The 26,552-nt window shown below is 49.4% G+C and overlaps 1 protein-coding gene across 1 annotated transcript in view; it reads left to right on the forward strand.

Annotated features, from left to right (window-relative positions):
- The window catches only part of FARP1 (FERM, ARH/RhoGEF and pleckstrin domain protein 1), a 218,372-nt gene that overhangs the window by 167,808 nt on the left and 24,012 nt on the right, over window positions 1-26,552 (forward strand). Inside the window, exons 13-15 of the mRNA XM_040623988.1 lie at window positions 7,059-7,246; window positions 8,667-8,756; window positions 9,811-9,944. Coding sequence (XP_040479922.1) covers window positions 7,059-7,246; window positions 8,667-8,756; window positions 9,811-9,944 — 412 coding nt within the window. The remainder of the gene's footprint in view (window positions 1-7,058; window positions 7,247-8,666; window positions 8,757-9,810; window positions 9,945-26,552) is intronic.

Here is a 26,552-nt window from a genome sequence, read left to right on the forward strand (position 1 = left end):
TTTTCCTGAAAGCTTTCAGAATTGAATAGACTGATTTGTTCAGGATCATTTCAGAGTAGACTGACTGCAGACACCTCAGCTTCGCCTGGAAACAGCCTGTGGCATCTTTTCGGCCTCTGGTGTCGCTCCCAGGGGAAGGCCGCTCCTCTGTGTCTTTGTATGGGTTCTTGGTCAGGTTCCCCTGGAATGCCTTGGGGTGGCTTTATACCTGAAAGCAGGGAGGATTAAAAAACCAGCTGTTGACACGGGACGGGTGATCTACAGCTGAGAGCTAGTTTAAAAGGTTAACTGCAAGGCTGGTGCCATTAATGCCATCACGGGATGGGCACCGGAAGATCCTGGGGCTTGCCGCTGGCCCGGGGGCAGCGGTCTCAGCATATTGAAGGGTAATGGCAAATCGTTGCCAAATGCAGCACAAACCAGGGGCGCTAAGGATGGAGTGAGGACTGTGCGTGTGTGCGTGCAGTAAAAGGCATCGAGCAGTGATTGACTCCTCCTCCTTTCGGGTAAGAAGTGGAGGTGGTAGTGGGACAGGGAGTCTGCTGGCAGTGTTCCGCTCTCGTACGAGTTTGTGTTGTTAACTGGCTCTCAAATAGGAAACAGGAGAAGGTTCATTTTGGAGCCCGCGGTGGTGTGACTGGTGTGTCGTTACTCACGGACAGGCTTTCTGGCTCATGAAACTAGGCTAAGGGCTCCTTTTTCCCGGGCCTCAAAGTCCCTTTGTAGGAAATAAAGAATTTGTCACTCTGCCTGCAGTGATGTAGAGAGAGACCAAAGATAGTGGTGAAGACCACGCACCTGCTCTTTCCACACACAGCTCCGTGCCCAGTGGAGCCAGTCCCTCACGCTCCCCACCCCCTTTCTGCCTGGAAGGTTGCCGTGAACACCTGACTAACCAGACTTCACAAGCTTGGCCTATATTATTAATCCAGTTCCCTTCTGTTCTTTCTGTGTGTATATTTAATACTATAGATAAAATATTTTATTAAAAATGTCTAATACACCAAATTTTAAAACGGAAAAGGCTGGGGACTTCATTCTCATTTTTGTCATTTGTTTAATAAATTTGAGAAAACATTTTTCTGTTGTTCCATTGTATGCACTGTTTGTCAGCATGTACCTATCTAGAAGAAAAAAGCTTTCCCCCCTCCCCAATGTTCTGTCTTTATCCTCAGAGCATGGTGGCCCTTCTGTTCCCTGCATTTTTGGAGCACTGTCCGATGTCTTTTTTTTTTTTTACACTGCTAAATACCAGTTTGTACTTGGAATACCTGTTTCCTCTAGAATTACAGTGATCCTGTTCACTAAACAGCAAGCTTTAACACGGAGGCATGCCGGGGTCATCCCCTGTTTCACTGAGGGGGGGAATAGAAGGCAAATGAGGTTTAAATGAGGTCTAAAGAACCTTCACTTTTCTGGTTTCGTCTTCTAATGAGCCTGCATTTTGTACTGTGTATGCATGGGGGGCGGGGAGTCTTTGGAAGCGAACAGGATCACTGTAGTTGGGGGAGAGGTCTCCTGGAAACAGAGCGTATCTGTGGCCGCAGCTTACATAGGGGAGCTCAGACATCTAACCAACGGGTTGGCTTCATGTTTTGATTGGGACCATCCTTTCAGATGGGGGTAGAGCGTTTTCCATAGTTGGTTTCTGTAAGGGAATTGAGTTGGGTGTTTGCGTGCAGGGGCTGGGGGGAACGTAGAGAAGACCCTGCCCCGCTCAGCCCCACTTGGCTACTCATGACTAGTAAGCTGTTACTTGTTTTGATGTGTCCCCAAAATGTAGGCTGTCACAGATACTGTCTGGTTTCATCTCCTCTCCATGGCCTGAGAGTGCATCACCGCAGTAAAGCATGGATTTATGCCACCGGGAGGGGTGCTGGCTTCGCCAATAACAATGAGCTTGGTGGCTCTTTCAGCATGGAAGGCCGAAGTCCTGTAACCGTCTATGCACGATATTAATATTTCTTGTTAATCTCAGCTGAAGAGGCTTTGACTTGTCCTAACAGGTATCTTGCTGTAAAAACTGTCAATTGTAACTGTTCTTTCCCACTGACGGCGAAAGCTTTGTCCTGAGTACAAGATGGTATTTTTCATGGGTACGAAGCATCATGTTCCCCAACCCAGACGCTGCCCCCACCCCCACCCCCACCACGTTTGAACAGAGAGAAATTCTCCTTTCTCTTTTCTTAAGAGCACACTAGAACATTCTCTGTCATTGCTCCCTTGGTAGGCGTTTCTCTTTTTCTTTCCCTGCAAGTTGCACTGTGGTTGCTTTTCTGAGTTGCTGGACGATGAACACCGAAGTTGATGCTTAGCTGCTTGTAAAACTTTGTCTAAAGAACCTCAGTCTGAGAATAAGCAGCACATACACACATGACCCTCCACACCCTCCGTTATCAAGAAGAGGACAGCACCACCAGGATTGGTAATCCTGTAAACTAGTTTTTCTTGCGGTGCCTTGTAATTTTAATAAAGCATTGTCCGCTTTTTCCAGATATTCCATTGTGGGGGAACCCAGCTGAGTTATCCCACTAGCGAATCCTGTCCGTTCGTTAGAGAACCCATTTTCCAGCTCAGTACTGACCTTTTTTTGATAACTGGTTTTCAGATGCAGACAATCTCCAGAGAGAGGTCATTGTATTCTTTTTTGGAGGGAGATGATGGTTTTAAAAAGAGCCTTTTTAAAGATCCATGAAAACCTACATCTGTAATGAGTTTCCTGCATGTGCCTTTGGAACATATTCTGGGTATGTAGAGAGAAAAATCTGTATTTTAGAACCAAATACCAGGAGACAAATCATGATAGGTGAGTGGCATCTAGAAGCTTGCCAGGTAACTTTGGGGGGAATGTTGAAGAATCAGCATGCTGTTCTAATTGCACTTATTAAAATTTTGAAAAGAGGAATTGAAAAGGCAATCTGTATCCTCAAATAGTTACATATTTCACAAGCCTGCTATGGGTGACTATTTTTAAAAGGATTATCAGGTTTTCTAAACACTTAACAGGAAAAACAACTTAGCTAATTAAAACTAAGATTACCAAGGTACTGACCAATTTAAAATACAGGACAGGTACAGCTAAGTATTCGAAATGCCATTTTCTGTTACTTAGAAAATAGAATCGAAATTCTCGTTTCCCAGACATGCATGAATCTGTTCTTAAGCCTTAATATAGTCAGAGGAGGTTACGATGCAGCTGTGTCCGATCCCAAAAAGGGGGGCGATGAGCGTTGAGGTTGGCTCGTTGGTTATAAACCACGTTGCCGCTGTTGATGGGCCACTGACAAGGGGCTGGTCAGGAGATGCTAGAGTGTGGGTGAGACTGCAGCGCTTCCCCAGAGCAGCCAGGAGAGAACAATTATGAATGTATTTTACATTAAAAAGAGAAGCTAAGCCAGATTTTCAGCTAGGTGATAAATTGAATCCATAAATATAGCCGTGCTAATTTGAAGTTCCGTAATTGTTTATGCCATGAGAATGTGTACATTTAAAAGGATTTTTAAAAGCAATTACCAGAAATGCCTCTCTTGAGAGCAGTATTCATGATGGCATTTCCAGTCCATGGGGGTGACATAAACTCCACCCTCTTGATTCAGGTTAATGGCGGGGAGGGGCATGAAATCATTTGGAAGAGGTGGAGGGTTTGAGTGTTACTGAAAATCTAACTGGAAATAACAAAATGCAGGGCAATTTCTGGAAATAGGAAGAAATAATTTTTAAAGGAATCCGAAGCTTCCAGATTTTTGGAGTATAACTGATCTTTTATAATCTCTTAAAACTACTTTCCACCTGTTGCCTTAATATGCAGGTGCTTTCTCAAAAGATCCCCTGACATTATTCACCTAGATAGAGCCCATTGCTGAAAGAAATTACTTTGTGTCTGTTTGTCACAGAGGAAAAAAAAAAAGATAAAAAATACCCAGGCATTAATGAGTTCACGAGTAGCCGTGAACATCAGTCGCAATGTCCTCTTCTCGTCACCTGGGGCTGTGCCTTCAAAGCAGGTGACCGGCTGCTTAATTTGAACAGGCTTGATAAGGCTACGTAGGTAAGCGGGCTGGTTTTATCGTACAGAACAACCCTGTTTGTTTGTGGAATGGACTACTTCATTGAAAATTGGTTACATGTAGTTTGAGTAACTGTTAACCATAGACGTTTTAAGATCCAGCTCTTCACACCTGCCCGAGGGTGGACCGTACGTGGACACCACTTTGTACAGACAATCGTCACAGCACTCTGGCTCAGAGTCAAAGAGCATTTTAATTTCTCATCAAGCTGCCAAATTCTACTGACTACCCTCATCAGCATATCTCACTGATTGCTGAATGGTAAATGAGCTACGTAGTTTGGTTTGGGCCATGTCACCCATAAATTTTCAAAGTCTCAAGTACTTTCTCTTGCAAGGGGAGAAGGGGGCTACTCTCCATCACACAGCTTAAATGAGCAAACTTGAACTTCAGAGTTTGGACTTTCCCCTTAGAATTGCAGACAGATTTCTAGACTGGGCTGCTTGGTATTTATTGATTTATTGGTCCTACTGTTAAATACACCCATCAGCCTTCCTTTCTCAGGCCCTAGGAGTAGACCCAAAGCTAGTGGAAGGAGCCACTCTAGAAACGGAAATTGGCAGCTCTAATGTTGGTCATTCCCCGAGTCTGTGTGTTGCACGTGTAAAGTTGCTGGTCACCCACATCTTTGGGCTACGTGAGTGACTGCAGCAAGTTGTCCCCCAGCAACCTGTGGCTGACCCAGGGATGCCCTTTCCTCGACCTAGGAACATGGGTTGTCATGAAGTTCACTGCCGTTGTCCCATTTTCTGAATCGTGTCTCAGACGTGGTCCAGTGTGGACTCTTCTAGATGGCTATTTTCTTTGAAATGTGCCCTGCCCTCTTGGCAGGGCAGACGTCTCCTGGAACCCTGGTCTGTTTTCTCCTTCTTTCAGTCTACTAAGTTAGAAGTGTCCCCAGGGTACTTCACAGGGCAATAGCTTTTGACCTTTGGAGGGTGGAAATGCTTGTGCTTGACAGGGGCCACCTGCATTGTCTCCCTCCCAGTGGGGCAGGTGGTTTTTTATCTGCTGCTGGATGCTGTCCAGGGCCTGACTGGTACTGTTTCCCCACCCCACCCCCCCACTCCTCCTACAAGCCAGCCTTCTAACTGCTTTTTATTTTTGGCTCCAACTCTCACTGATGAGGTGAGTGCTTTTTCTCCACATCACTGCAAAACCGAGGCCCCGCATGCTCTCACTTAGAACTGCCTCACCTGACCTCACGCAGAGCGTGAGAGCTGAAGGTAAGCCCCACATTTTGCCAGATCATGGTGGACAAATAAAAAAGCGACTTTGATACAGTGACTCACAAATGCATGAAATGTTTGAATCTCTAGACTGCCAGAATTTCTCTTTTCTATTTCCTATTTGTAGTGATGACCCTTTTCCTTTTTGTGATTTTTTTTTTAAGAAGAGAATAGTGTAGTACCTTGAAACATTTGCAGTTCTAACTGTTGTCACTATTTCTATTTGACAAGTTCCAATTCTTTCGAAATCATTGTACTCGGTTGTGCACTAGTGTCAATAAAATTGACATTTGTGAAGCAATTTCTGGCCTTTTTCTCCGGGTTTCACTGGGTCTGGTGGTGTGTGGGGCGTGTGGGTCTTTGTCTAACACCAGGACTTTGTCTCAATGATGCGTATTAAAAATGCCAGGATTTCCATGGAGAGATTTTTAAAACGCAAACCTCTTTAATCTTGCTCACGTTTTTCAGATCTCATTCTTCAGGGATTGTTGTCCTGACCCATAGCCCTGTAGCAGGACGTCTGCTTTTTTGCTCTTCTTCCGGGTGTGCTAGCTTTCCCCGCACGTGTTGGCGACAGCGCTAGCTGGGACGGGGCGGGGGCTGGTGGTTTCTCACGGTTGGTTCATTCCTCCTGTGATCAAGTTCACCACCCTCCATTCTAGGCCATCCCATCTTGTAATTTCAAAGTGGATATGGATGAATCCAGAGGGAGAGGATAGCTGTCAAGAGAACGGGGTATGCCCAGAGAACGGCACTTCACCTTTCTCTCCGAGATCCTTGTCAGTGTGCGGAATAGCCATGAGCTGAAACTGCACTTTGGAGAATGAGAGAGCATTTTACATCGTCTTTCCTTAATGATGGTAACAGACGGGACTGCAGGCCCCTTGGACTTTGTTTACCCTCGCGCTATCCCCTAGCAAATCTGTGTTAGAATTATAAATGTGTTAGGTGAAAACACGCAGGTAGGAGTATATTCTGAAACGTCCCGGTTGGCTGCAACGGCTTGAGGTTTGGAGACTCGCAAAATTCTGTTGGCAAAACATTGCACGTACACGTCCTGTCCTTTGGCTAACGTATAATGGGTAATGATACGTTTTCATATTATTTAATGTATCCTTTGCAGAGGAATCATTAATGACCTGTCACTTTTTGACTCATCAAGGGGAATTGTGATAATGTAATAACCTCCAGCTTTGCATGTCGTGCTAGTGTTTCTGTCCCAAACAGTGAGAGAGACATGGAATGCCGTCACCAGGTATAATAAGCTTGCTTCTGTTCTTGGTAGAATGGGGAGTTAGCTGCTCGTCCTTTCCCTCGCTGCGGCTCGTTGTTACAAGGTGTAGTCTGTCCTGGGTACATCAGTCATTTAGTCTCTTTTTAGAATAGCTCTATTTTTCCTAGTCCTTTCTCGTGTCTCCTGGCGGTATAGACACTGTCTTTCTGGAATAATTCGTAGACGCTAAGGCAGTAGTAAGGAGAAGAAGGTCCCGTTCGGGGATCCACTATGCTTCTGAACATTCCCTGAGCAGAGTTCTCTGCCTTCTCAATCACAGAACTCTGGCTCCATTGACCCATTCATACTATGGTATGGCAGCCGCAACTCAGAGAAAAAAACTAGAAAATCGTGAAGCACATTCGATGTGCAGAATGGTAGTCAAGGTTCTAAAGATTTGATATGGGGGGAAATTGTAAGTAGCAATCCGGTCCCAGAAGGAATTACTTTTTTTTTTCTTTCTCTCTAATACTTCTCATCCCCCAATAGGCTCCCTGACTGGTAGCCCTCACCTTTCAGAGCTGTCCATCAACTCCCAGGGAGGAGCTGTGCCCGCCAGTGTGATCTTGTCTCCCAACCTGAGCCCCGACACCAAGCAGGCCTCCCCCTTGGTCAGCCCGCTGCTGAACGACCAGGCGTGCCCACGCACCGACGACGAGGAGGAAGGCCGGAGAAAGGTGCGGGGACCTGCGTGCACACGCGTTACTCTTTTTTCTTCTTTAACTGCAGTAGTATACTAACCTGCCGTTTGAACCATGGCTAAGCACACTGCTCAGTGACGTTAAGTACATTCACAGTGTTGTATAACTGGTCACCACCCATCTCCAGAACTTTCTCACCGTTCCAAATTGAAACTGTCCCCATGAAGCAGGAATTCTCCATCCATCCCCTTTCCCCAGCCCCCGGCAACCACCGTTCTGCTTTTCGTCTCTGTTGATTCGACTGCTTAGGTACCTCATACAGGAGGAATCCGACGGTATTCGTCCTTTTGTGCCGGACTTCTTTGATTTAGCGTTATTTCCTCAAGGTTCAGCCACCTTGTAGCATGGGTCAGAGTTTCTCTTTTAAGGTTGAGTCCCATCCCGGGGTGCCTGGGTAGCTCAGTCATTAAGCGTCTGCCTTCGGCTCAGGGCGTGATCCCGGATCCCTGGGATCGAGCCCCACATCAGGCTCCTCCACTGGGAGCCTGCTTCTTCCTCTCCCACTCCCCCTGCTTATGTTCCCTCTCTCGCTGGCTGTCTCTATCTCTGTCAAATAAATAAATAAAATCTTAAAAAAAAAGTTGAGTCCCATCCCATCGTAGGTAGAACACGGTGTGGGGATGCACCTGTCTGTTGGTGGACAGGTGGGTTGCTCACTCCGTTTGGCTGTCTCGAATGCTGCTGCCAGGAACACGGGCATCTGGGTGTCCGCGTCTCCGATTCCATTGCTCTCGTGCGTATCCCCGAAGGTGGAATCGGGCAGACTCTCGTGCAACCTAGCAAGGCCAGCAACAATGACTGCCTTTCACTTACTGTTGAAAGAGAAAGCAAACCCGTGGCTGGCTCGCTGCAGAGAGGTGTCTGTTCACCTAAGCAATGGACTTCAGGAAACCGAGTCACGGTGGTGTCACCAGCTGCTTTCACTTTGTCCCCTTAGCTCAGCCACCGTGTATTTCCACGGACAGCGTAGCTTCTGTTTCCCATCCGCCAACACCGCCGGCCCCCGGCTCCCGGGACAAAGGCTGCTGTGGTTTCTGTTTCTTTGATTTCCTGGAAGACTTCCTTGCTCTGATATTTTACTAGTTGGTTAGATTTTCGGATGCCCAGTTTTGAATGAATAGTCCTCCGTGGTGACGAACACACTCATGGCAGGCCTTTGACTGAGGGCAAGATTTATGTGGAAGGAAGCATTCCCAGGCTCTTTCCTCATCCTGGGAATCCGTTCTCTCCTCCTAGTTCCTCAGAAGAACAAGGAAGAGGCTTTTTAGCCTGGAGCCCCGTTAACAAAAGATGGTAAATTAGCGACACACGCTTTAATCAGGACATTCTTAGAGACTTACGCTCCGCGATTATTATCGATTATTATCGCTGCTTGTTTCTTCTGTGGATTTTGCAGAAATTCCCCACGGACAAGGCGTACTTCATCGCTAAGGAAGTATCCACCACGGAAAGGACGTATCTGAAGGATCTTGAGGTCATCACTTCGGTATGTGTAGGATTTCCCCTGAAGCATTCAGTGACGTAGTTTATTTCACCTCCTAGGGGGGCTTTCAGAGAGAAGCTGGATCTAATTAAATGTTGGGCTCTCTGACTGCAATTAAAAGGATTTGGGTTATAGAAATGAGATGGTAATAGTATATTTAATTTGGAACATGCGCTGTAAAAATTTTTGTAATTGTGATTAAGTGCAAAGGAAGGAAGTTTCTAAAGTGGAGAAAATTAAAATGAAACCTTTTACTGCCTGCTTTGCACCAAGGCAGAGCCGTTCGCGTGCTGCCCGGCATCAAATGTAGCTACTTTTGCTCAGGAAGACCCCGGAGGTGAACAGAAGCCTCGTTTTAGCCTTGGTAATAAATTGAGCCACATCAGCAAATCTGCCAGAAGACTGCCTTTTATTATTTTTTATCAGTCCTATTCAGACTTGGAAACAAATTCAAAGCATTGAAGAAATCTTTATGACCCCTGGATTCTGGGAAAGAACTAGCCACTGGAGGTCAGTAGGAATCGCGGGGCTTCTGTGCCTCTGGGGTGTGACTGGCAGCCGCCCCGAGCAGGTGCTCGGTGAACGCTGTGGGACGGCCCCGCCTCACCGCAGCGGGACGAGTAGCTGTGTGTGAGGGCAGTGGCTTCCTCTCGCTGGTGCAGCCTCCTCTGTGCTCAGCATTTTCACAGAGGAGCAGAGATCGATGTTCCTAAAGGGTCAAACCAGAGGGTGAGTGGTGGTCTAAATCAGCGATGACCCGGTGAGTTGGCCAGAGTGCGAGTTCTGATTTGAGGTAGCTGCCCATTTCCGAAATTTCTCCTGGCCTCAGCAACCCGCTGCTGGCACGTTGTGGGAAGCCCTGAGAAGGAGCTGGGTGCGTCTGACCCCGGCGGACGGAAGCAGGGAAAAGCGGCAGGGCCCAGGAGCCCCTGGTGCTCCTGACTGCGCCCAGATTCCACAGGAAGGCCCTGTGTCCTCCAGGCACACTGGGCTGCGCCGTTATTTCTGACGAATTGCCACCATCCATGTGTCCCTTTGTGTCCTCTTTTTATTCCAGTGGTTTCAGAGCACGGTGAGCAAAGAGGACGCCATGCCCGAAGCCTTGAAAAGTCTCATATTCCCGAATTTTGAACCTTTGCACAAATTTCATACAAGTTTTCTCAAGGAAACTGAACAACGACTAGCCCTGTGGTGAGCACAATTACGTTTCACAGTCACACGTGTCCCCATGCCCTCCTCTCTCCCTCGAGCTTCCTTCTACACAGCTGTCATGCCCAAAGATAAAGGCAAGAACCCGGCTTAAGATGAACCAACCTTAAAATGGTTTTCAGGTAAATTCTGTGTGTATTTAGATCTCATCCTGGATTTTTGTTCCCTTTGGTTTACAATTCTTCAGAATCCATGTTTTCTTATAAGTAAGTGAATGTCACAAAAGAAAGAAGGGAAGTGCTTCTGGAAAGCCGATGTGGGCTTGAAGGAATAGAGGCATATGGAGGGACTTTCAGGGGTGTTGGTGGTAGTTCACTGATGCTTGCTTTATAGTCCTTTGTGAAGTATCTGTATGTCTCGTGCAGTTTTCAGATTTATATCACACAGTGTTGAAGAAGTGCTTGGAAAAACGTAGGGCCCGATGTACTGCACCCTTGCACCTTGAATCCCACTTCTAGGAATCGATCTTAGGGATGCATTTCTAATATGAAATGACAGAGGACAGAGGCCGCCATGTTAGAATTAAAAGACTGCACGTGATCTAAATGTCCATGAATAGACTGGCTCAGAGTAACCACTGGAGTCTGTCATTCAATACTGAGTAGCACAGCACTCTGGGAGGAAGCTGAGCGTGGTGCAGAAGGGTGGGGAATGCTTTGTGTGCCGGAGGGTGCAAAATCCAGTGTGCCCTTCCCTGAAGTAGAACCTTTACAGAAAATTCTTAGGGTTTTTGTTGTTGTTGTTGTTGTTATTGTTTTTCTTTTCTTTTTTTTTTAAGACTATTCTATGTAGACATTTGGGGATTCACTCTCTACTAAACATTGCATTTAAAAATTCCGGGAGAAAAATAGCAAGAGGCATCTCTGTTTTTGGCAGGGGTGGACGCCGTTGTATACTGTATCCTCACTGTAGGGGAGAATTTGCCTTAAAGTGATCTCGGGGCATTTAGCGACTGGGGGCCTGAGGGAGCCATGGATGAGGTGGTCTCGCCCCAGCTGATCCCAGACCATGGGATTCAAGTGTCAGCTGAACGGGTTCGCGGGGCTGCTCTTCTGTGTCGTGAAGGGAACGTGCTGGGGTGTCTGGCCATGTGTGTGCTGGAGGATAATTTGCATGCAGTTCTCGCCCTGCGATAGGAGGAGGTGGGAGGCTTGGCCAAGATGGCCCCAGGGAGGGGAGCGCAGCCAGCACCGAGCAACAGCCTCAATGAAAATGGGGAAAGATTGGAACCCCCACTTGAGAGTCTTACTCTAGGTTGGTATTGTGAATGTAAGAGAGGTGCCGCTTTTCAAAATGAAAAAAAGATTCTATAGGATCTAACTTCTTATTTTACCTCCCAAAGTTTGCTTGGAAGCTTTCGTTGCGTTCTGCCATATTATGTTGCCTCGTCATTCCTACAAAGCTCAATGATGCTTTCCTAGGGGAGTCCGAACTCAGAGCCTTGGAGCAATGAGTTCACAGCTCCGCGGCCAGTGGGGTGTGTATTAATACAGACTTAAGTCCTCCCGTAGGCTCAGAGCATCTCAAGTTGGTGTCGCTCTAGCAGCTTTGGTCCACTGAAATAATGTCAGTTGACCTCAGTAATGTTGGAGAGGTCACACATAGGCTATGTCACCAGCAGGGCCCTGGCAGCCCAGCATGGTGGCTTCAGCTGGGTCCTGCCGCCACAGAGAACTTAGGAATAAATGCCATGCTCTTGGATTTATCTGTGCCCATAAATTTTTAGCATCCGGCCCTTCACTGCGGAAGAACATCCAATTGCCTAAAAAGCAGCTGCTAGCGTTTATTTCCCAGAGGATTTTCAGTGGAGTTTCTTTCAAAGAACTGTAATTTTATTCATGTTTTACATTGCAAAAGACTCAAAGCGAGCAAGAGAACAGATGCCGCTCAAGGACAGGATATGTCCATGCAACAACTGATGGCGTTTATCAGGAGTAAATGTAGAAGTCTGCGGTTAAGTTCAGCGAGTCATTTCCTCAAGTGCATGATGAGGAAGACCTGCCTGGCAGGGGTTCAAGGCCAAAGGGCTGGGTGAATGAGTGTCAGCGTGAGCCACTAGAGTAACACGGAGAGGGCCCGGCGTCGTCTCTGTGGCCGTCAACACTGGCTGCTCCTTCCAATCACCTAGAACCTTTAAAAAAAGTCTGGACAACCAGCCAGACCCCGACCAGTAACCCTGGCGTCTCGGAGCGGTAGGGCCTAAGCGCCAGGAGTCCCTCAAGCTTCCCCGGTGACTCCAGTGGATAGCCAGGGTCAGCAACCCTTGTCCCGACTGTCCTAGACACAAAAGAGGCTCGAGCATGACAAATGAAACCTTCAAGGCTCGGGGCTCCTTCAGAACACTGGGCCCCATTCTGAGCTTCACATTTGAACTAGGATAATAAGAGAATGCATTTCATTTTAAAAAAGAAAAAAAGGTGTTGGAACTACGGGCATTTGTCCTAGAAGAGAGAAGATTTTAGAATATATGTTGGCTCTCTTTCGGCTGGTCATGTGAAAAGGGAGTGTCTTCGTAGCTGTACCAGGGCACAAAATTTAAACAGTACGTTTCCAAAGAGGCACGTCGTGTCTAAATATAGAGAAGGATTTCCTAACACTAACACTTAGCAATGAGAGGCTGCCTTATGAGGCAGTGAGCTCCTCCACCTTGGGGTTTCTTGAGCAGAGTTGACTGCTTTTAGAAGGTATTTGTTGGGCGGAACCCCAAGTCTGGCAGTGCATCGGGGTCACCTGGGGGTGGGGGAGTTTTGAAAAAACACAGATTGCCCATCCCCCTGCAGCTCTCCTGAAGCAGAACATTGGGAGGAGTTCCAGAAACGTGTACTTCTTGAGATGACGGTGATGGACACGTTTTCTAGAGCAACTGATAGGGAGTTCTTCTGACAAACCTAGGATTCACGGATTCTTTGACTTGCATTTTGGCTTGTGAATGAGCGCAGGCGGGCACAGGCGAGCGGGCGGGCGAGCGGGCAAGCCTAGTGTGTGAGTGTGAGGCTTTGCCTGCTGGGGGCTTGAAGTCTCGGGGGAGGCAGGCATGGAGAAGGAGGGCCAGGCCACGGATGAGTGGGCCACATGGCACATGGGCCGCAGGGCATCATTGGCCAGTTCTGGCCTCGAACAACATCTGGGCCGTTGATGTGTGCACAGCAAAGGCAGCCCGGGAGTGAATATGTTTAAGGAGGAGAGTGGAACACAGAGGCGTCATTGAGAAAAGGACTTCACACTGATTCCTGACCTTTGGGCCACACAGAAGTAGGTGTATAGGTGTGAATGTACTTGTGTATTGTCTGTGATGCGGGAAGCCCGGGCTGGCTGGCGCAGACTGGGGTGGCTGCATCCTGACCGGGTCCACACTTGTGGCCACAACGCCAGCCGCCGTCTCTGTCCGGCTACCCGGGCCCTCGCGGAGCTTCATGCCTCATCTGTCACCACGCCGTGCGGTCTCCACCTCTAGGGCTGTTACACGGACCGAATGAGACGGTGTTTGTGAAGGGCTTAGTGCTCTGCCCCATCCACAGAAAGGTGGGGGGAGCTGATCATTTTTTACATTAACTTTATTTTGAAATAATTTTAGATTTAGAGACAAGTTGCCACGACAACAGAGTTTCTGCATAGCCTTCATGCCTGCCCTTCCCTTAACGTCAGCTTCCTCTGTCACCACGCACATCCGTCCAAACTCAGAAACTCACATGGCAAAGTTAACTAAACTCCAGACTTTATTCAGTGACACTGTTTTTGGGTTTTTTTGTTTTGTTTTGTTTTGTTTACGATTTTAATTATTTGTGGGGCTCGATCTCAGGACCCTGAGATCATGACCTGAGCCAAAGGCAGACGCTTGACCGGCTAAGCCACCTAGGTGCCCCCAATGATACTATTTTATTTTTATGATTTTATCTATTTATTTGAGAGAGAGTTGGGAGAGAGCACGAGAGGGGGGAGGGTCAGAGGGAGAAGCAGGCCCCCCACTGAGCAGGAAGCCCGATGTGGGGCTCCATCCTGGGACCCCGGGATCATGAACTGTGCCAAAGGCAGACGCTTGACCGACTGAGCCACCCAGGCGCCCCGAGTGATACTATTTTAAATGACTGTTGTTAATGGGAAAAAAAAATCTAAAGTTTACTGTGCACCTAAAATTCCCCCAAATCTGGCACTTCAGTGACACAGCCGCCAGGCCTTTCCTTTGCAGTTCTATGTTAGGTTGTCCTCTGCCTCCATCATCAGTGGGAGGTCTTAGGGCAGAACAATTAACCAGGACATTTTCCTGCACGATGAGGCTGAACCCCGGCTCGGTGAACACACCTGTCCGTATCCACATGCTGCATTCTCCTGAGGAAACACGCCCGAGACTGTTCGACTGCTCCATCCTGGCCAAAGCCCAGCCTACCCTGTTTCTTCGGCAACAAGGAAACGGGTTTGGTGACTTGTGAAAACAGGAAGAATGCTTTTCTTTTTGAAAGCCAGGGTGTTCTACTCAGCTGTTCAAAGGCATTCAGAGAAAACCACTTACAACCTTTGGCTTTCAGAGTGGAGTCCCAAATTCCAGCCCCGAGGTGCCTGGCAGGCATAGAGCACATGCTGGCCAGCTCGCTCCCCAGAGGTAGATGACCTGCTCTGCACGAAAGCAGCTCACAGGGAGCTGGGGCCTGCCCAGAGTCCTGCAGAGAGGCACTTGGGTCAGGCTCTGGGCGCACATGGTTCTCAAGAGGGATCAGCTGCATGTGTTAGAAGGAACCTGCAGTAGATTCCTTTGGAAGGGATGCAGAAGGCTAGGAGGGGTGGAGGTGTCCCCGAGCAGCCAAGTAGGACTCATGGGACAAAGGTGAAGGGAAGGGGGAGGCCCCGAGAGCTTTGATCCCAGCTACCTGGGAGGATGCTCATGAATCGAAGAAATGGAAAGAAGAAAGAAAGAAGTGAGTATAATGGGAGGAAGATGAGTTTGCTTTGTGGCACATTAATTTTGGGTGGTCAATAATGAAGTCCTGCCAGCAGCTGGAAACGCACGTCTCAGGCTCGGGAAAAGCAGGTGCACGTGTAGATGTGGAAATTATCCACAGGAAGAATCTCGTCCTGTAAGGAAGAATGGTGAGACAGAGGAGAGCCAGCGACAGAATCGTACTGAACACAGCTTTTTGGCCGCGTTCCGTGAACGTGTGGCTTACGGCAGAGCAAGAGCCAGCAAAGGAAAATGAAGAAGCTGCCAGCAATTTGGGGGAAGACGGGCAAGCAGGGTGGAGGGTCCCAGAGAAGAGCGGGTTGAGGTAAGGGGCAGGAGCAGGCTCAGACCCTAGGGAGTCGAGAGATGAGGGAGGGGGTCCATCCAGAGCAGAAAGCAAGCTCCTCTGTCAGGGGTGGGACCTACTGCAGACTTTGTCAGGACTTTGACATGTGGAGCGGTGTTGTCTTGCCAGGACAGTCCAGGGGCAGAGATGGAGTGGGGGTGACCACGTGACAGAGAAGGATTTGTAGTAGCACCCATCCCCCCCAAAGTGGACCGTCTTTATAGTAGCTTCACGGTGAACAGTCATAAAACAAAAATGAATAAGACATCATCCTACCGGCTCTTGGAAGCTGGGCATCATTAAAAGAAAACCCTAGGAATTCCTCGAAAAATTAAATACAGAATTACCATGTGACCCAACAGTTCAACTCCTAGGTAGGTAGATGTTTGAAAGAATTGAGAGAAAGGACCCAGACAGATCCTTCTCCACCCACATTCACAGCGTCCTTATTCACAGTGGCCCGAGGCTTTGGAAGCAGCCCCGTGCCCAGTGACAGGTGACTGGATAAAGAGAACGTGGCATCTCGTACAACGGAATGTTATCCTACAAAAGGAGGGGTGTCTGACACCTGTTGCCGCACCGGTGACCCGTAAAGACCGGCTCGGTGAAGTAAAAGCCAGGACGGATACTGGCTGATCCCGCTCAGGAGATACCCAGAGGAATCAGATGTACAGAGACAGAAAATAAAATGCTGGTTCCCAGGGTCCGGGGTTAGGGCAGCAGAGAGCTGGCATCTAACCATAGAGACGGGGTTACCGTGGAGTAAGATGAAATGTGGGGATGGGTGGCGTGCGCCAAGCGGGGTGAGTGTCCTTAGCGCCGCTGAACTGATTGTACGCTTAGAAAATGGTGGGGATGGTAAACTGTCCATACGTTTTACTACCATTTTTTTTAAAGAGAAAAAAAATCCTAAGTCGTCCAGTGCAGGATAAGACAAGAGGCTTCAGAACGGTGTCCTGCAGCCAAGAGACCGCACCCGTGTCGTCCCTCTTTGGGCTGCCCCGCCGCATCCCTGCATTACCCCGTTTGACCCTCGGGTAGCGGCAGGTGGGCCTGGGAGGCAGGTGTGGGTGCCGCTTGGATTGCCTTCCATCTGACCCCCACCCCGATTATCCGCACCGGCTGTGGCGGGTTAAACGGAACCGAGGGTGTCCCTTCAAAGCTGAAATGGTGCTTGACCCAGAGACACTTCCAGCTTGAGGGTGAGGCAGGGGGCGGGCTGCGCTCTACCCTTCCAGCTGCTTTTCCGCGCGGCTGTAGACTCAGGGTGCACACCTCGCCCTTCCACCCCCTCCTCACCCGTGGAGGCTTTTCTATCCCCCATTGCTGTTTCCCCGTATGGCCCCACTGCTCTGCGAGGTCCGGGGAGCTTGATCCTCAACCCGTGGGAAGCGAAACCAGACTTGGTAGCTTTCCTAAGCGTCGCAGGAGGGGGTGAGGCGGGCAATCGTGCCCTCCAGCCAGACGTGGTGCTCTTCTCCTGATGCGGGCACCCGCCGCGTGAAAGCTCATGGCTTCTCGGGCCCGTGGGGGCACTGGGACCGCGCTGGGAAATGCTAGCGGGGAGCCCAGAGGTCGGACAGCCTGTGTTCCTGAGCTCACCGCACACCTGGGTTTCCTGCAGCAGGGCGGCCAGGGGACACGCTCCTTGACGGACTCCTGGGGGCCCCCTGCCTTGCTCCGCTCCTCAGAAGGGCACTCTCCCTGGAGCCAGAGACGTTTCTCGCAATCTTCTCTCCTCTCCGGTGGTGGATGCAGGTGTCCAAACCGGGCCTGAGCCCATGCTGCATTCCACGCACGTGTGCACACATACACACACTCCCGCATCTACGCTCCTCTCCCCCGTGAGAGTCGGCCCCTCCACGCCTCCTCTGTGCACCACCAGGAACAGCTGATCAGACCCTCAGCACCATACTGTTGAAAGGCTGCCGGGGCCACGGGTCACTGCCCCCAGAAAGCACAGGCCGGCTTCGCCCATGCTATTTGTAGGCTGCCCGAGCTTTGGCCCCCCCAGAGTGGACCTCTGTAGGCTGTCCCCCACGTGGACATAGAGAAAGGATCTGATTTCTAGATTATTTCCCAACATGAGACTACTTGTAAAGGTTGACTGCAGACGACGCCTATAATTATTTCATGGAATAATAATTACCGTCCTGCAAGCTTTGTTCACCACGGCCGAATCCTTTCCAGATGTGGTCCCGTGTGGAGGTCTCCTGTCTCACCGTGGGCCGTTTATCAGGGACGGTGAAAACCGTTTTCCTTCTTCTAGAGTAAAATGAGCTGCTGTGCCTTTTCTCATGGAACGTTCTCGTGTGATGCATCCCACTGCTCCGCAGGCTTTCAGTGCTCCCAGGGTTCCAGCAGGGATGAATCGGGTTGTGAGCAGGGGGTCCGGATTACCACCCTGTGTGTCAGGAATCCGGAGATGGGCTTTATTCCAGCAAAGTCAGTTAACTGCATTGATTTTTCTGCTTATGAAACAGCCCAGTTCAGAAGCCTGGATCCTCACAGTCTCCCATCTCTGAGTTTCTGGAACTGTCACTAGCTTTCTTGTATCACTGCCCACGCTCCACCTGGCATCTCAGTTCCTGTGCACTTGCCTTGGCGTGTGGCCAATCATTCCTGTGCCGCGTAGTCTAGACTGGAACTCGGGAGTGATGATGGCCTGGGCGAATGAATGATTTCTTGTGTGTAAACTGCTTTACAACTAGGTAAGACTCATTTTCATTATGGTCTTTTTTTTTTTTTTTTTAAAGATTTCATTTATTGGAGAGAGAGTTTGAGAGAATGAGTGGGAGGAGGGGCAGAGAGAGAAGCAGGCTCCCTGTGGAGCTGGGAGCCTGACGTGGGGCTCGATCCCAGGACCCTGGGATCATGACCTGAGCTGAAGGCAGACCCTTAACCAACTGAGCCACGCAGGTGCCCCTTTATTGTGGTTCAAATCCTCTTGTGCCTCACATTCCTCAAAGACTTGAGATGGTTTATAAATGGAAAACAATGTAAGAAAAAGATAAAGGCCTGTAAAGTGGCACTGTCCAGTGTGGCAGCTGCTAGCCACCTGTGGTCACCTAAGTTTAAAATCTGTTAAAGTAAAAATTAGTTTTCTCAGTAACACTGGCCACATTTCAGGGGTTCATTAGTCATGTGTGGCTAGGGGCTACTGTATTGGGTAGAAGATAGAAAACATTTTAGGGGCATCTGGGTGGCTCAGTCGATTGAGCATCTGACTCTTGGTTTTTGGCTCCGGTCCTGATCTCAGGGTCATGGGCTCGAGCCCCATGCTTAGCAGAGTCTGCTTGAGGGATTCTCTTTCTCTCCCTCTCTGCCCCTCCCCTGCTCGTGCTCTCTTTCTCTCAAATAAAATCTTTAAAACACATTTTAGGGAAACCTAGGTGGCTCAGTCAGTTAGGTGTCTGACTCTTGATTTTGGCTCAGGTCATGACCTCAGGGTCATGGGATCAAACCCTGTGTCAGGCGCCATGCTCATCATGGAGTCTGCTTGAGATTCCCTCTCCCTCTGCCCCTTCCCCTGCTCTCTCACACGCGCATGGCTCTCTCTAAGTCTTAAAAAAAATTTTTTTTTCATCACAGAAAAAGATCTGTTTGTGCAATACTGGGCTGAAAAATGAATAAGAAAAAGTACTTGTTACTACAACACAGGGCCTGGGACACAAGAATTGCTCAAAATACCTGCAAAACAAATGCATGAAAATGTCTTGGTTCTGTCCAGGGTAAGGATTGATTTTTCATAAAGCAGGGGGGCCTGACAAGTGAGGAAGGACAGTGCTGTTATAAAGTCTTACTCACATGCAAAGTTTGTGGTATTACTATTAATAATCTACCATTAATGAGCGTTTACTACGTGCAAACTCTGATAAAAATTTTAGTGACCATCTAGCTTTTCCCATTTGGTCTTCAAAAACAGGTTAGCAAACTATGACCCATGGCCAGCTCTGTTCTGCCACCTATTCCTGTTAATAAAGTTTTACTGGAACCCATCCATGCCCATTCTTTTCCCCATTGTCTGTGGCTGCTTTTCCCAGTGAAATACTAGTGACACAGACTCTGTGGGCCACAAAGCCTAAGATACTTACTGTCTGGCCCTTTACCACAAAAGCTTGTTGCCCTTGTGGGCAAACGCTTCCCCAGTGCAGGCCATTCCCGTTGCATGGCTGGGAAAATGAGGCTCAGAGAGGGGAGAGCCCTCACAGCCCGTAAGCAACGGAGGCACAACGTGAACTCGGGTCTGACCCGACCTTCAGCTTTTGCCTTTGCGGCTGTTTGTTGGAGCATAAGGCTTTATCCCTGGAAAGGGGCTGCGGGTGTGTCTGCCATGGATCCCTTGCTCTTGGGAGGGGAAAAGGAGGGCGTGGCGGGCCCTGGGCCACCTAGCAGGAACCCCAGAGCCCCGTCCCGCCCCTGTGTCCCCACCTGCATCTTTTCTTCTCCTGGCTTCAGGAGGTCGGCTCTGCTCCCCGAGAGGCCCTTCTGCTCTGCACACCCCCTGTGATGTGTGTCCTCCTCTCAAAAGTGGCAGGAAGTATGTGGCATCTGGTCCACGCTGGCCCTGTGGTGGCTTTGTCTGCAGAAGTATCATCTTTAGGTCTCAAATCTGAGAAAATGGATTTGGATTTTTTTCTGATCTCCCATTAGAGACTTGTTAAGGGTGAAATGGGCGCTCCAGGGATGGTGATACCAGAGGTGACCCTGTGGAATTTAGCCTTGCCGCGTGTCCTTGGAGCCTCTCGGGCCACTCCCAAGGGATCGCAGTAGAAACAACAGCAATGAGGGGCGCCTGGGTGGCTCGGTTAAGCGTCTGCCTTTGGCTCAGGTCGTGATCGCGGGGTCCTGGGATCGAGTCCCACATCAGGCTCCTTGCTTAGCAGGGAGTCTGCTTCTCCATTCTCCCCCCTGCTCATGCTCTCTTTCTCTCTCAAATACATTAAATCTTTAAAAAAACAAACAAACAAACAAAAAACAGCAATGATAAGACCTACCAGGTGCGCTTCCAAGCCCTTATCCCCCCTTGTTTCAGCCGCGCGACGGCAAGAGGCAGGTTGGGATGAGGGGCCTGAGCCTCGGTGGACAGGAGGCGTCGCCTGGGGTTGCAGAGTTAGCGCTGGACTTGAACCCAGGCAGCGTGGCTTCCGAGTCCTGCCCTCCCCATCTCGCTTAACTGCTTCTTGACCTTCCTGTTTGACTTGCTGGCGTGTCCTTCTGCCCTCTCTCTGTGGAATTTCTCCAGGGCCTTAGATTCAAACAACATGTGTTGACCTTTTGCTGAGGGAACAAGAGGAGGAAAAAGAGCAGACCTCCCTCCTCGCACTAACTTTGCTCAAAGCACGCGGGCTGTCGGGCGTTCTTCTCTTCAGCGGGTGTAAGCTGTTAACTGTCGGCTTTCCTCTCTGGGTCTTAGGGACGCTTTTGCATTTGCTTCTTGCTTTTTAACACGTATGCGATGTGCTAGGAACTTCGGAAGACCCGTATTTCATGTCTGTTTTCTTGACTCCCCGTAGTGCCTGGGAATTCCTGAGCAGTGGTATTTTTTGCCTTTGGCTGAATCAGGCACGAGGTGGGGGCACGGCTGTGGGACCCGCGAGCAGAGGGCATTGTCTCGTGGCATCTGCTTGGCTCCGGTCTAGGTACAGTCTGAGACGAGGCCCTTTCTAAGTGTTAGGAGCACTTTTATTTTATCCCTTTGATTAAAAAGTTATATGTATAAGTCGCTTGCTGATTTTGTTGGTGCGTTTTGGCTAATGTGAATTGAATGTTTCCTCTGTTCCAGAGACTGTTAAACACTGTTCACGTATCAGGTCAGTTACTCTTCACAAGAACATCATCAAGTAGATACTGTTGTTATTTCCTTGCCTCACAGGTGAGGAAATGAGGCCCAGAGAGGGTGAGCTACTTGGCAGATGTCACACAGCTAGTTAAGGGCACAACTAGGTTTTGAAACAAGCTGGTCTGACTGTCACTGTGCCTTCAGTGCCAGAAGCTTGAGGCCTAACAGTTAGAGGGAAAGAACTCCAAAGAAGCAGGTTGACCGCCCTTCACTTGTAACATGAGAACAGCTTCTGGCCAAGGAAACCCCAGCCCTACCCGTGGCCCGAAATAGCCACTGCCTGCTGCCTCGTGCTGCCTACGCTGCTCAGGCCGTTCCTGGTCACACACAGGCGGGCACGCAGATGCGTGGATGGGGCAAGGATGAGACGTACCTTTTCCTTCCCAGAGACACACACACCTGGGGCTTTGGTGGCAGAGGCCGTCTCTCCACCCCAGAGCCTGGAGCCGTGTGCGTGTGAACCCCTCTGTCCGCAGACTTGGCCAGGATCAGCTTTTGTGGACTCAACAGATATTTACTGCATCCCTACCACAGCTCATTCTTCTCAGTGTTCAGCGAACGAAACGTGGCTCAATCCCCATTCTTCGTTCTGGTTTCATCCTTCGTTCTGCTCTGTGTCGAGGAGGCAGCCAGACCAGGAGGCAGCCTGATAAGATTTGAAAGGGGGAAGGGGCATCTGGGGGGAGCTCAGGAGCTCCTGCTGTATTTTCTACTCAGGCCAAGCCAAGAGACCAATGGGCATTTGACCCTTTTCTCAGAGCAGAAATCACTGTCCGTGTTCTAGAGGTGCTCAATAGAATGATCGCTGTAAGACTGGCAACGTTGGTAAAGCGTCTTGCATTTCTGCAACGTCTTTCCCAACATTTCCCCTTAAATTGTCTCCTTGGACCATCAGAACAATCCTGTGGAATTAGGCCTGCCTTCCCCTCCCTATGGAAAATGAGGCTCTGCAAGTTGGTCGGGATAAAACTAGGTAGGACCACACCCCACTTTTTGCTTTCCCTGCAGCCCGTGAACTTGGGGGCAGGAGAGGTGGCTATAAGCCTCCTCCCTGTTCTCTCTAGAGGGATGCTCTCAGGTGGAACTTTCTGGCAGTGACGGAAAGATGCTGTGTCTGCATGGCTCAGTAATGACCGCTGGCCACATGTGGCTATGGAGCATTTAAAATAGGGCGAGTGTGGCTGATTTCATGGTAAGTAGAGGGTAGATTTAAACAGCCACATGTGGATACCGTCCTGGACAGCACAGTTCTTGAGGCTTTAAAGGGGAAGGAGCGCGGGAGTAGAAGACGAAGAGTGCAGTCTTCTGCTCCCATCATGACCGAACATCCCAGCACATTAGGTCCTCTGCACCCACCTTCTTGGGATTCAGAATCTATGAGGTTAGCTGTCAAAACGCAAGACTCGGGTGCTTCTCTGAGGCCAGCACTCCCCGCTTTGCCCCCATCAGGGCTACTTCTTGTGTGTAAGAGCTTTTATTCAAAGATTTTTCATTGGTTTAAAGAATAAGACGGTGCAAAAAGGGTTTAAAATGATTGCTCTCAAACAGCAGTGAAACTCATTGGGGACAAGGCAAGGTGGTCTACCCAGAAAACCGCTTCGAAGCATAAACAATGGAAAAAAATTTGTCTATGGGGTTTACCCATACACCGTGCAGGGGGGATCGCTTGTACGCTTCTTTGTATAAATTTAAAGTTTAAAATTTTACGTTTGTTTCAAAGCCAAGAAAGACACCACAAGGACACTGTGATTTCATTATATTCTGTCCCAGCTGGCTTTCCTCTGTCTGCCTGGGGTTCCAGGGACAGTGGCGATTGTCTCCTTTTAACATATGTGGGAGCTCGTTTCCTTTGGATTACCTGCCTTGTTCCTGGCTGGAGAGCCTACTGTGCTTTGAGAGCAAGCTGCTTTCCTAGGAAAATGAAAACAAATTTTCCAGTTGCCTGAACCGCAGCTAGGTTTCTGCTGGAAGACACTTGAGAGAGAGCCCTCTCCAGGTCACTGAAGAGTCTAAGACACCTTTTCTATCCTGTTGCATTTTCACATGTGGCTCGTTAACAGGACTGAACCCAGGTAACCATGTCAGGTCTCATCTGGGTGCTGTCAAGTCTTCCCATGAGTGGGGTTGTAACTTTTGTTCCTCTTATTAAATGGGACCTGGCGTTAAACCTGAGAAGGAAAGCCAGAGCTTTAAGCATCCCAGTATTATAACTGATGGGCATGACACCTGCCAGAGTATGGGGTGTCTGCCTTCTGATGGGGCTGGCTCAGAGGCTGAATCCCTTACCTGTAGCCACCAAAGGGAAACCCAAGGGCCCCAAGCCCAGTGAGGACGCGTCTTGCACAGACGTCTTGCCCACAACTGGGGATGTGAATTAAAATTCAAATTAATTGGGTTTTCCTCTCCAGAGATCGCAGAGGATATTAAAATCCATCAAAGAATATTGAAATCTTCATAGATTACATGTGGCTAATATATTTATAGATGTTGTATGTATTATATATAATATAGAAGTATACATTGTATATATAAATATTAGATACGGAATAGAAATACAGTCTATTACTCTGGATAAATTTTTGCTTTTTGAACCCAGCCACCCTCCCTCACCCGCACGTCGATGGAAGATCTATCTTTATTCATGCACTTATTTATACGTTATCCTTGTACTTATGTATAGATCGACAAGTACATGTGATAACAGAGTTTTTTTCATTTTAAAATCATAGAAACTGGGGTACTTGGGTGGCTCAGTCTGTTAAGCGTCTGCCTTTGGCTCGGGTCATGATCCCAGGGTCCTAGGATCGAGTCCCACATCAGGCTCTCTGCTCAGTGGGGAGTCTGCTTCTCCCTTTCCCTCTGCCTGCCGCTCCCCCTGCTTGTGCTCTCTCTCGCTCGCTCTCTGTCAAATAAACAAATAAAACCTTTAAAAATAAAATCATAGAAACCACAGGGACTAGTAAGAGCCAAGGATATGCTGTTTGATTTGCAAATGCGGCCTGCGAATGTAGGCTCACAGGGTTCAGTCCCTCTGCCGGGGTGAGGGAGCGTCCAGACCCAGAGCTCGGTGGCAGGGCCACGCTCCAGCTCCGAGCCGCAGTGAGCTTCGTGCTTCAGATCGAGCTGATGCTTCATTTGCGGCGAGAAGGGGGCGCTGGGTGCTTAGTGAACACACTTGGATTATACTAGCCTACTTGAAAAGCCCAGTGGGGTTGGTCACTACCTGCTTTCGTAGTAAAGAATCTCCTCTGACTCTTGACCAAAGCCAGGCCTGATGTCCCCCCACTGACCTTGGGGGGACTGTATCACCGATGAGGTTGTAGACGTGCTGTACACGGTTTTAGGGCTCCATGTAGATTTTACATTGACCCTGGAATTGGAGGCATGAAGGGGGGTAGCAGAGTGGTGGTTTCTTCCGTCGGCCTTGCCCACCTGCCCTTGCTGCCAGCCGTGCGTATTTCCTGGCGGCCAGAGTCGAAGCCCTCCAGTGCAGGGGCTCCCTGTGCCCCTGTGGACAGCCTCGCCATTGGCCCTCCCCCAGGGAACTGGGCCTTCTGTCCTTTTCTGCCTGCTGCCGAGTTAGTGGCCAGCTCACGTAGTGGTGAATGAAGTGCTTACAGACGGTCGGGAAGACTTGGGGATTTGGGGTGTGTGTGTGTCTGTGTGTTCGGCCCTGTGCTGAGTGAACGTGTCGTTGCTCGAGGGCACACGCGAATCGTGGTGCTCAGGTCAGAATTTAGCGTCCAGGAGGCTCCCGAGTACATGGGTTTCCAAAGTGAAATTGTCAAAAGAATTTTCAGCTCTGTGGCGGTGCGGTAATTACACAGACAACAAACATGTGGCCCTGTCTTTGAAACAAGGACCCTTTTCTTGTGAGGTTAACATCCGGAGGATGTTCTGGAAGAGTTATAATTTTTCATGCTCTTAATAATGAAATGACCTTTTAGTTCTTCATAATAAAGCAGATGCTTTGAACGTGCAGACTGGGGGGCATTAACATGCACGGGAAGTAATAACAGGACAGTGTTTCTACAGGCAGCAGCAGGAGTTTCGGGTTCTGTCCTGCTCCCGTGGACTGACTACGTGTTCTGGAACCACCGCAGGGCTGGGACCGGCTATGTGTGCTGTACAGGGGAGGGTACCGAGGGCGGGCAGAGCCACCCAAATGGTTGCGTTGGCTTCTGGGGCCCCTGCCTGCTTTCCCCACACCACCTAGAGCTGGCCCTGTTTGAATTTATCCACGTCACTGTCTCCCCCCACACCGCCCGCACAGGGGCGCAGGGCGACGATGGTAGGAACCTAGAGCTATTTCTAAAACAAAAGTAAAGACGCCAAAGGCAGAGAAGAGGGCTCTGCTAGCGAGCCAGTGCAGGAGAATGTCCCCTTGACTTTGAGACTTCAACAGGAGTACAGTTGCTTTTAAGAAATAGTTGGCAGAAGAAGAAAGGAAGTGAAGTCAGTGACGTTTGACTTCCACGCTGGGCTTTGCCCTTCCCCCAGCGTCGCTTTCCAGCACTGGATTCCCCTGGGCTAGGGTGTTATCTGTGAGGAGGAGGAAATTGCTTGTTATGAATATTAATGAAGCTACAGGACGCTGCCCCCCATTCCCCCCCTTGCCCACCCAATCCAGAGGACTCTCGCCAGAATATCTACATTATGTCCTTGGAGCTAAGGCGTTCCTTAGCTGCACTGTCCAGTGGCATGCCCATTTGGAAGTTTGGGGTTACTTACAGTAAGTTCCAAGTAGTATCTGCACACCCACGTATCAAGTTTCAGTTGTGTCCTGCCTCCTTTTTTTAATGTGTGGCATTTAGTCAAAATCAGGACATTCTGGCTCGGTAGCTGGGTCTTCCTTTTTGTTCTGGTGTTGGGGGGCAGCGGGGTGAGGGAAGGGGAGCTTTCTAGCTCCTGCAAGGCTGCCCGTGATGGCGGAGGTGCCGTGGGTGGGCGGTTCTGTAAGGCAGAAAGCCTCCATTTCGGGCCGGAGCTCCTTTCTGCTCCGAGTGCATGAGGAGAAGAGTAAGCAGGAAACACAGCTAAAAGCAGGCACCTGACAGGGCCAACAGAATGGCCTAATGGTCAACCTCTCTAGTAGAGACTGGATTAATAACCATTTGCTAAAAATCCAGAGATGCGTCAACCCTGTCGCTGGGTGAGCCATGGACTGAGGACTGTCTCCAAAGCAGAGCCCGGGTCTGAGTCCGTTGCTTGAACATTCCCCAGGGACCCCATTTTGGGGGAGTCTGATCCAGTGGGCGGGGATATGAGAGACAGACAAGGGAGGATACCTGGGGTTCCTACGTTGGGGTTCGAGCATGGGACAGAACAGCCCCATCACCAAGGGGATTAATGCAGGAAGAGGATTAGGTTTGGGCAGTGAGCTAATTAACTCTGGAGCCTCTTGAGTTTGAGATACTTGCAGGGTCATTCGTGCAGAACCTCTGGATGGTATGAGAAGGACAGTCCCTG

This window comes from Ursus maritimus, unplaced genomic scaffold, assembly GCF_017311325.1.
Source record: "Ursus maritimus isolate PB19 unplaced genomic scaffold, ASM1731132v1 scaffold_10, whole genome shotgun sequence".
Taxonomy (NCBI): domain Eukaryota; kingdom Metazoa; phylum Chordata; class Mammalia; order Carnivora; family Ursidae; genus Ursus; species Ursus maritimus.